Here is a 10,161-nt window from a genome sequence, read left to right as displayed (position 1 = left end):
TTGATGACATTTTAAACTATGATAATTCTATTTAGGACTCAGTGTGAATTTCCAAATTATAACGCGGAGTCTGTTTTGACTGTTTTTCATGAAAAAATGTGTGATTTTTATTCACTAGTATTACTTTTTAAGAGTATAAGAAATGAAGACAGTTGCATATAACTATACACCGAGCTCTCTCTCTCTATCTCTGTCTCTCTGTCTCTCTCTGTGTCTTTCTCTCTCTGTCTGTGTCTTTCTTTCTCTCTCTTTCTCTCTCTCTCCCCATCCTCCCTCCCCCCTTCTCCTTATCTTTTTCTACCTCTTGTTTCTAATTTGATAGTTCATTTACAGCAATGCTTATATAAGTATTTGTATATTAACACATATGTCACTTTGTAAAATTAAATCTGCAGCTTTTCTCCCAATGAAATTGAGAGATATAGTCTTTTAATTATTTAACAAAAACCTGAAGATTGTTGACCAAATGCGGTACATTGTAAGTATGATGGACAGACCAAAACTTTTTTTATGTTTTGTGCTCTATCATATTTTTCCACCACCTATAATTCAATTTGAAAAATTAAGAGTTAAAGTAATAAAACTGACCAATGGAACCGACTCCATCCTTAGAGAATACTCACACTGGCCCTTTTTCGTAGGTTATAGAGAACACACTGAAATCCCTTTTCTGCACTAATTCCAATAAGTCGAGATTTGGGGAGTTTCTCTCTAGAAATTGTGTAATTGAGAGTCCTGTGCCTGTGGTATAAAGTCTCCTCATTCATTGACGGATCATCAACACTAATGGCTCAAGAGGTGTTGATGCAAAAAAGGTTTACATACAAGAGGAACATTCTTTTCTAGCAGTGAAGGAAGCTGCCCTAATATGAGTTGGTGAATGGGAAGTTTTTGCAGCTGTTCTGTCCCACCTCATGAACAGCTGTTCTGGGAGCACATATTACTTCTATTTCTCTTGTGTTTCTTCTTTACTGAACTTAGGTGACCTTAGGTTAATGAAGACAGTAGTCAGGTGACTGGAAGATCCATCATTGCCTTCAGAGTTTCCACCTAAAAATGGGGTCTTTAGCAGAGTCACTGGGGGCAATGGTATCTCTAGAAAGATACCGGTATGATATGGATTCTTTTCATTATTAATTTTTGTTATACCTTCTTAAGAAGTCTCTTTTCTAAAATGTAAGTGACATGTCTCAATTGGTTTATTATAAAGACCACAGTCAATTTAGACTCATGATTATCCTAGAAAAGTCCAACCCCTCAGAATAATCCCTAAATAACTCAGGAGAGACATTCTATAGGGACTCATGCTGTCTGTGTAAATGGAAGATGGAAGAGTGACTTGTCTAGTAGTTGATGGTAATAAAAAGATAGAAATACAAGAATGTTTACTTTCAAAAAATTACACTCTACTTGAGAAATAAAGATAAATTTTTATTAGAAAATAATGCAGAAAAGCCTCTCCATGTTTTCTTTTCTTTTTTCTTTTTTTTTTGCCTGGGAGAAATGATTATTTCTCTCTTATGTTAATAACCAATTACTACTAAGGAGATTCATGATTTTTTCCTTCTTATTTAGTCATTTTCTACTGGGTCAAATCAGTCTCTCAAGAACAGCACTAATAATGAGATTGGGTTTAACATTCTTCTCAATGTTGTTCTGACCCCACCCAATTGGGAAAACTATATCCAAAGGTAAAGAGGTTCTAGTCTAGGTGAATTCCAGCTCATTGTGTTCTGGTCAGAGAGATCTGAGTGGAAGTGGACACTGTTTGTTTAGATTGCCCCAGGTAGGGGTGCTCTAGGTAGAGATAAGTCTCTTTTCCAAGAGTGATCAGGGTTATGTTCCCCCAGACCCTCACTAGAATAAGCCCATCTCTCATCACAATATTCATTCTCTTATTAGTTGTTGACCAATCAGAGTTGATTGCTGCCTGTGAGGAATACCCACTCTTCTAATAGCATGTAAGTGTCAAGGGGCTGTCATGATCCATCTTTGATTTATGAGAGAAGGTCAAATGACCATCCTTTTATTTATTGTTTATTAGCCACAATCAATAAAAAATGATTAATTACCCAGAAATTATGTCTCTCAATCTTTTTTATACATCTCATGCCATCAGTTGTATAAGATAATGAGATTTGGATCCAGAAGACAGTTTGATAGAATTTTCTTCAACCCATTCATTTTTTAATGATGAGAGAAAAGGGGGAAAGCATTTATATATCAACCAGAAACTATGTGGGGTATATATGAAGAAGGTAAGGCTAGAATGGGTTGTTCAGTGTCACATCATTTGTAGCATGTTATATAAGAAGGAAGTGAATAACTTAATTTTGAATCCAAATATCATACTCTTTCTACATGTGCTCTTTAATAAGAAAAAAAATCCATCTACTGATTCCCCACACACCATTGTAATTTAATGCCCCTGATTTCTTCTTCTTTCTGTTCCTTTTTAACTTCTATATTTTCTTGATACTTCTCCCCATTGTCTTTATAGGAATTTTGATATGATATAATTTTATCAAGTGGCTTAATAACTTTTGAACACTATTGCTTTCAATCTATAAATTAATCTAGCAATCTCATTAAGCCAAATAACTGTATAATCAGCCTGCATAGGTCATCTACTACTTATCATGTGAACTTTTGCATTGTGAATGTCTAAAACTATCAAATTTATTTAAATTGTCAAATTTCTTGAAATATTTATTTATTTATATTGAATATATTTATATTGAAATATATAACTTTCTTTTTAATCCTGCTCTTATCTACCCTTTCTCCTTTCAATATCTGGTCATTTAAGTTTTCTTTTGTTAAAGAAAAATGTTTTGGGGAGTTACTCTTCATTCCATGTTGTTCTTTTTATAATCAGCTCTTATTTTTGTTTGAATTGTTTTATTATCCTTAATTTCTATTGCTATTTTGACTGTTTACCCCATTTTCTGTGGGTGCATAATTCTGTTTATTCAATGCAATACTCAACAACATTCTCATTCTAAATTTCATATTATTTTTATAAGTTTTCAGTATGATAATTTTAAATCAATTTTCCATTTCATATTCTAGCAAGTTTTATATATGATGTTTGTGTTCCTGATGTTGGGTGGAATCTGATATTATTTTACAATTCATCCTTTACTGGGGCATTTGTCACCTCTTTTTTAAAAAGTTTTACTTTTAATTGAGCTTTATTTTCCTTGGAACCATTATGTATTTGCTCTCAAAGTCTCATTTAAAAACTTTGGAATTGATTGTGTGACATGGCAGACACTGGCACAGGACACCTTAGCATGGTGTGCCCATATCAGAGAAGGTGGTGTGCTTAATGAACAAAGCAGAATTGAAACAGCTCAAAGGAAACCCAAGTTGTTCAAAATTAGAGTTCACCCCAAATGTTCACATGGACTATTTGTGCCTCACATGGGGTAGAACATTCCAAGCTCATAATGATCAACTAAGGTCAGAAACATTATTAATTGACTCCAGCATAGTGAGGTCATTTTGGTACTCTTTGAGAATTAAGGAGAACAAACCAACCAAGCAACCAACCAATTTATTTGTTGCAATACGATCTTAAGTATAGCATAGGATTTCTTCATTCTTAAATATATCTACATACTTTTGTCCCAGAATATGAATAATACACATTTCCCTTCCATGTTTACTTAAATGATACATTGTATTTCCATTAAACTTTCTTTATATTAGGTATTAGATATATTTTTTTCTCAATAATGTATTCAATTCTATCATTTTTCCTTTTTATTAAAATTTAGGCTATTTCAATAATGGATTGTATTAAATGTATTTCTATTCTAGACCTTTGGATTAAAATTGAGCATTCATTTTCCCAGCCTCATTATCACTGTTATTGACTGAAAAAAAGACATTTAATAGCTTGGTGAAATTGTGATGTTTCACCTATATAACTTTCTAGTATTTAGGCATCTGTCCTCTGCTTACTACTGAAGGAAAATTCAAAAAATGTGAATCACGTTAAGTATCACAATTCTTACTCATTCTTAATAGCACATGGTCTCCAGGAATGTTGGAAAACTTTCTTGCTTTCTTTCTTTTTCCTTCTCTCTCTGGCTTTGAGAATAATTTTACTTCATTCAGTGAAAGAATTATTTTTCTTGACTTAGTTCTAGGTATGGTTTTCTTCATGCAGACAGGAGCTGGTCTACTGGGAAACATCTTCCTACTTTGCCATTTTACCATTACTCTCCTAGCTGGCAGACGGTTGAGGCCCATAGACTCCATGTATTTTCACATGGCCCTGGCCAACTCCATAGTGCTAATTTCCAAGGGAGTCCCTCAGACAATGGTTGGTTTGGGGCTAAAAAATTTCCTGGATAGTGTTGGGTGTAAACTGATTATTTTCCTCCACCGAGTGGCTCATAATCTTTCTGTCAGCATCACCTGCCTGTTTAGCAGTTTTCAGATGATCACCATCAGTCCCTTTTCTTTTTCCATATGTCCAGAACTCAAATCCCATGCCTCAAAGTGCATTTTTCCATTATGTCTCTTCTGCTGGAGCCTACACTTATTGATAAATACCTTTATGTTCATGAATATGCAAAACTTTACAGAAAGCAGTAACAACACAAGGTTGTGGAATATGGGATTCTGTTCAGGCTTTGCTGCAGCCTCATTTAAAGTCTTACAGTTTTTAATTGTGTACTCTATTCCTGATTTCCTATGTGTGGGATTTATGATCATGACCAGTGGCTACCTCATGCTTCTTCTACAAAGACACCATCAACAAGTCCAGCATATTCACAGCTCCAGGCAATTGTCGAGAAAGTCACCTGAGATTAGAGCCACCTACACCATCTTGGTGTTGGTGAGCATGTATGTCTCCTTCTATTCAGTGAATTCCCTTTTATCATTCCATCTCTTTCAGTCTGATAAGTATGATCAGTGGTTGATTTCCACATCAGCTCTCTTGGCTGCATGTTATCCAGCCTTCAGCCCATTTGTGCTTATCACTTGTGACACCCAAATTCTCTATTTCTTCTGCTCACTTTGGGAAAAGAAAAGATCTCAAGACTCTCTTTTCCTTGGGTGTTTCATTGCCCAATCTTCTGTTTCCACTCTTCCAAACAGATATATTTGAGAAACTGATGAGGGCAGCTTTCAAAAAGATCAAGGAATTATAGAGTTTAGAACCTATAATATCCCTATGAGTGACACCAGTGATACTCTTAATCACCATCCTAATGCCTAGTATTTCATATAGAGCTATAATATTTGAAAAATACTTTACATTTGGTTTATCCGGATATTCTTTTACTGTTCAGCTCATTGTGTTACTTCGTTGAGAACGTTCTGAATTCTCATTCCTGTTACACTTATTAAGTATTCTGATTCTACTTTAGAAAATGTGTTTGTAATGGAACCCAATGAGAACCTGAGAATAACAATTTGTATTGACAATGGAGGAACAGTGGAGAAATGTCTATCAATTGCTTCTATGTTTGAAGTAAAGGAAAAGGTTTATGCTTCACCCGTAATGTACAAGGATATGTGAGAAATATTTTAAGAAGAAAGAAGCAGAAGGTTTTCTGAATCTTGCACTTCATCAACACTGATGTAACTCGTGCATTGTCACAGGTGAAATTTAACAAAAGTGTGAACTGAGGCAATCCTCTGAGGAAGATTACATTTATTAACAGGGACATGCTGTCTGTCAGTAAATGGGCAAATGGGTTTCCTCCATTTATGCCAAAGACCGAAAACAAAAGGATGATTCCCCTTTTATAGGTTTTGGGTGAGTACAGAACAAAGAACAGGACAGGACAGATGACATCATAGGGTTGAGGACAACATAACTGGTTTCAGACCTGAGGCTCAGGGGAAAATGTTATTGGCCTGAAGTTTGGCCGTAGGCGTTAGTAAGAATCGCCTCCTTTACTCCTGAGTATCCAGATGCAAGATAATAAAACAGACATCCTTGGAGGATAGCTTGCTTTGATAAAGATGCTAGCCCTGACTTACTTATGTTCGCCCACATTCCTCAAAGTCAGTTAAATTCCTTAAGGCAAGAATAGATCGGTAAATGGATGTAGGGTGTGTTCAGGGAGGACCAGTACCAGTTCCTTTAATGTGATGACTGCCAAGCCCTTTTCAGGGCTCTTTCCACCTTTGGTGTCCACTTGTTCCATCTAATTCTCACCTGTGGCTCCAGGAAGCCACAGCATGTGCAGCAGCCACACCCAGGTAAACCATTTTGGTCACACAGGCCAAACCAGGTTGAGGGTAACTAAGGGTTCTCAAACTCATTGGTGAATTACGGGAGTGTCTACTCCAACCAAGTGAAGACTTCATCTGGTGGAATGGGTGGATGAGAACAATTTGTTCCAATGGCCATGAAAGCAGATGAAGCAGGCAATGTGGAGCACTTAGAGCTTGGTTAGACATGGAAGATGCCAAGGTCATCCAGTGCATCCTGAGCCATTCCTAGTCATCTTGACTTTGTCCTGCCTCTGGACTATGATGACTCTGGAGGAGAGAGTGAGACTGACAACTTCTTGCAACTCTGCCTCACTTAAATCCAATTTATACACCAATCAAAAGACATCACCCACACCAGATCCATAAAGAGCACGAGAGTTAGGTTTCCAAAATTAACCCATTATGAGACAGTTAAATTCTGAACTAATATCAGAGACAAAGAACCTATCTCGAGCTATCAATTTACAAAAGCTCTTATGAGACAAAATCAACTATTTTTATATAGGATCAATAAGAAAATGATACAAAATTTCTATTGATCACTTCATTTTCCCCCTTCAATCAATGAGATACATATCTCTCATAGATCATATATCTCTAGACTAATCCTAGAAGATCTACATAATAATTTTCAAGAGTAGGGCACTCTAACATAGCTTTTTTTTTTCTGGTGGAAGTTCAAAACAGGCTTTCACACAATAACTAATACAAAGTTGAAAAAGAAGAACAAAGTTGATGAAGCATAGCAAAAGTTATAGTAAACATGTCTAAAAGCAAACACTAAATTTATAAGGGAGAGTTACATGTCTCAAGACAACTGAAAAAACTAGGCAAATAAAAATACTTGAGAAGTAAAAGCCTAAAGCAATACAATAATGACCCATAGCATTAACTAACATCAAGTCTTCTTGTATCCCAGTATCTACTCCCAATGTCCATTTAATCCATACATATCATCTTGGATCCCAGAAGCCCCATGTAGTCAACTGGTCCTCTGAAATCTCCTCTTGGACATTCTGGAATAAGTCTCCTCTTCAAAGTAGCTCTGAAGGGAGATTCTCTTCAATAGAGCTGTTTCTCTGGTTCCTTATCTCTTGCAGATTCTTAGAAGTTCTTGCTGCAACCCTTTATAAAACAGACCTCAACACAAACCAGAACAGCCTCTTAAATTTTACTTCTCCAATAACCAGCTCAAACCAGCTCAAATCATATGGTTCTGAGAGTATTAATAATAGAGCTATATGAAGATCATGAAATTAGAATCCTATAGTTCACCTGAAACTGCAGAGAATTTAAGTTCTTAAATAGCTCTTGCTGCTTCTATCTTTACATAAACACTAAACTTGATTTTTTTTTATTTTTTTATTTTTTTAATGTTTAACAATCACTGCCATACAATTGCGATTTTATCCCTCCCCACCCGCCCCCCACTACCTCCCTCCCTCCCCACGACTGCATACAATTCTGTATAGATTCTACATATACTTTCCTATTGAGTATATTTTCACTATAGTCATGCTGTGTAGTCAGACTAAGATAAATGAAAGAATCCGTATAACAAATTAAACTTGATTTTTTTTAAAAAATCATTGCTAACAATAAGCAAAAGAAAAAAATCTAAAAAAAAATATGAGAATCTGACTTGCAAAAGAATTCTTCTGGTTCAAGATTTGATAATTACCAAAGTATACCTAAGGGTGTCTTTCTAAATTTTCAGTGACTCAATTATTATTCACTTTCTGTGATATATTAGCAAACTGTTGTTTTGATGTATTGAAAAAAATTGAAATACAAACTAAAAAAAATCAAAGCCTAGGTAAGTTCACAGAATGTAAACTTTGAAAACTTTTAGATCATGTATAGTAATTTGATTGTGTTGTTTCCGAAAATTTTTACTCAATTCTTTCTGCAGTTATTTAGAATTCCAAAAGTTTCAATTAGTAACTTTTTTGCTTATGAATTCTAATTAATTCTAATTCAGTCCATCCATAAGTAGGAGTGGAAACTGATAAGCATCTAATGTTTACATTAAAACATATGTAGGAACACACTTTGTATAAAAATATCCACAAACTGATTTACTGAAAAGTTATAAATTGTACTCTAATCATAACAAAAAAAAGAGTCCTGGGATAGAAAGAATTAACAAACTAAGTTATTTAATTTCAAATTTTGTATATAATTTAGGTTTAGGTCAAGTAAGTTGTTTCATACTAAGACAAATCTGTACTTTAGGATGTACTCTAACAAGACTGTTAAACCCACATTAAATAATAAACCTACATGAAATTGACTTTTAGTAACAAGTTATTTCAAAAGTTATCATTTTTTGAGAAAACTGGTTGTACTGAAATTCTTTTCTTCAAGACTAAACTGAAGAAATTTATGATTTCAACTTGAAATAATGAATAGATTTATATTTTGGTCCCACAACCTTTTGCTTCATTGATTAATTACTCTCATACCATATTAAGACATTTGAAGGACCGTATCTCACACAGCAGTATGTAACTATGTACAATCAGAAGCCAAGTAGATATCTATATACCTATTTAGGGTATGGAAATGAGTATGATCTTAGACTTTTTGAAAACAGCCTGCATTCAAAACCAATGCAGAGATTCTCAAATATTACGTCACCTACATACATTATATTAAAACTCAGCTTGCTCTGATTGGATAGATTTACTATGAAAGAAAGAAGCAGGGACATGATTATAGCAGCATTAGGTCCTCAAGGCCTAAGCCCAAGGGCCCCAGTTACAACATTGTATAAACAGGATAAATCATCATTAGATTCACTTGATTCTACTTAGGAATGGTAGAAGTAGCAAAGTGTATGACAGGTACCATAGCTAAGGTCAGAATTAAGGAAGTGGGATGATTTCTTGTATTGGAAACACAGTAAAGATATTCCTACCTTACCCTTCCCAAAGTTGTCCTGCTCACCTTTTCAGAGAGGGACACATATGCATCTGCCTCATTCCCACTGAGCTACCTGCATTTTTCTTGAAGTAGTGAAACACTGACTGGAGGACACAAGGAACCTGAAATCAAAATGAGAAGAACATCAGATTAGAGTCCCAGTAATGTAATACTGGGACTCATGTAATAATGTAATTTGCCTCATGTAATAAGTGACACTAATCATGTTTAGGGTTGAATATAGTTATTATCAATACTCTCATGTATTTGCAATAAGTTAACTAACAAATATAAAAGTTATAAGATTCTCAGAAAGTTTTTTTTAAATCACACAAAAATACTTTACTTCACATTCTTTTCTTCTATTATTTTTCTTTCTCAAATGATTTTTAAAATTCATTCTGTCGCATAAGTCTGTCATCAGAATTTAACAAAGCAATTATGTGATACAAATTCCCATGGATGCTCAATGAATGATTATTTTCTGATGCTTCTAAAGTAAATATATGTCTTTGAGGCTAAACTCTATTGAGATTAAGTTGGTTCACCAATGTAAATAAGATTAGAAGGACAATAGAAAGTTGGAAAAAATAACATTTTTAGACAGTTCTTCCAATAAGGTTTTCATATCTAAAATATATTGAGAACTTTCTTTCAAATTTATAAGAATGAGTCATTCCTCAATTGATAAATGGTCAGAGGACATGAACGAGAGCTTTTTGAAAAAAGAAATCAAAGGTATATATGGTCATATGAAAAAGGGCTCTAAATCATTACTGATTAGAGAAATTCAAATTAAAACAACTTTTAGGTACCATCTCAGACTTATCATATATGCTAAAATGACAAAAGGGGAAAATGTCAAATGTTGGAGGGGATGTGGAAAAAATTGGTACACTAATACACTGTGGGTGGAACAGTGAACTGATCCAACAATTTGAAAGAACAATCTGAATTTATACTCAACGTATTAAAAAAAAAAAACAACCCTGT

At 34.5% G+C, this 10,161-nt stretch overlaps 1 protein-coding gene across 1 annotated transcript; it reads left to right on the top strand.

Annotated features, from left to right (window-relative positions):
• Nucleotides 1-995: 995 nt before the first annotated feature.
• On the top strand, nucleotides 996-5,125 carry LOC140507397 (vomeronasal type-1 receptor 1-like). Its single transcript, XM_072615496.1, has 2 exons — nucleotides 996-1,004; nucleotides 4,106-5,125. Exons 1-2 carry the CDS (start codon nucleotides 996-998, stop codon nucleotides 5,123-5,125), a joined length of 1,029 nt encoding a protein of 342 aa, XP_072471597.1.
• Nucleotides 5,126-10,161: the final 5,036 nt, after the last annotated feature.

This window comes from Notamacropus eugenii, chromosome 5 (genome assembly GCF_028372415.1).
Source record: "Notamacropus eugenii isolate mMacEug1 chromosome 5, mMacEug1.pri_v2, whole genome shotgun sequence".
Taxonomy (NCBI): Eukaryota; Metazoa; Chordata; class Mammalia; order Diprotodontia; family Macropodidae; genus Notamacropus; species Notamacropus eugenii.
The sequence above is the reverse complement of the archived record's forward strand: the minus strand, read 5'-3'. Positions and strand labels throughout refer to the sequence as shown.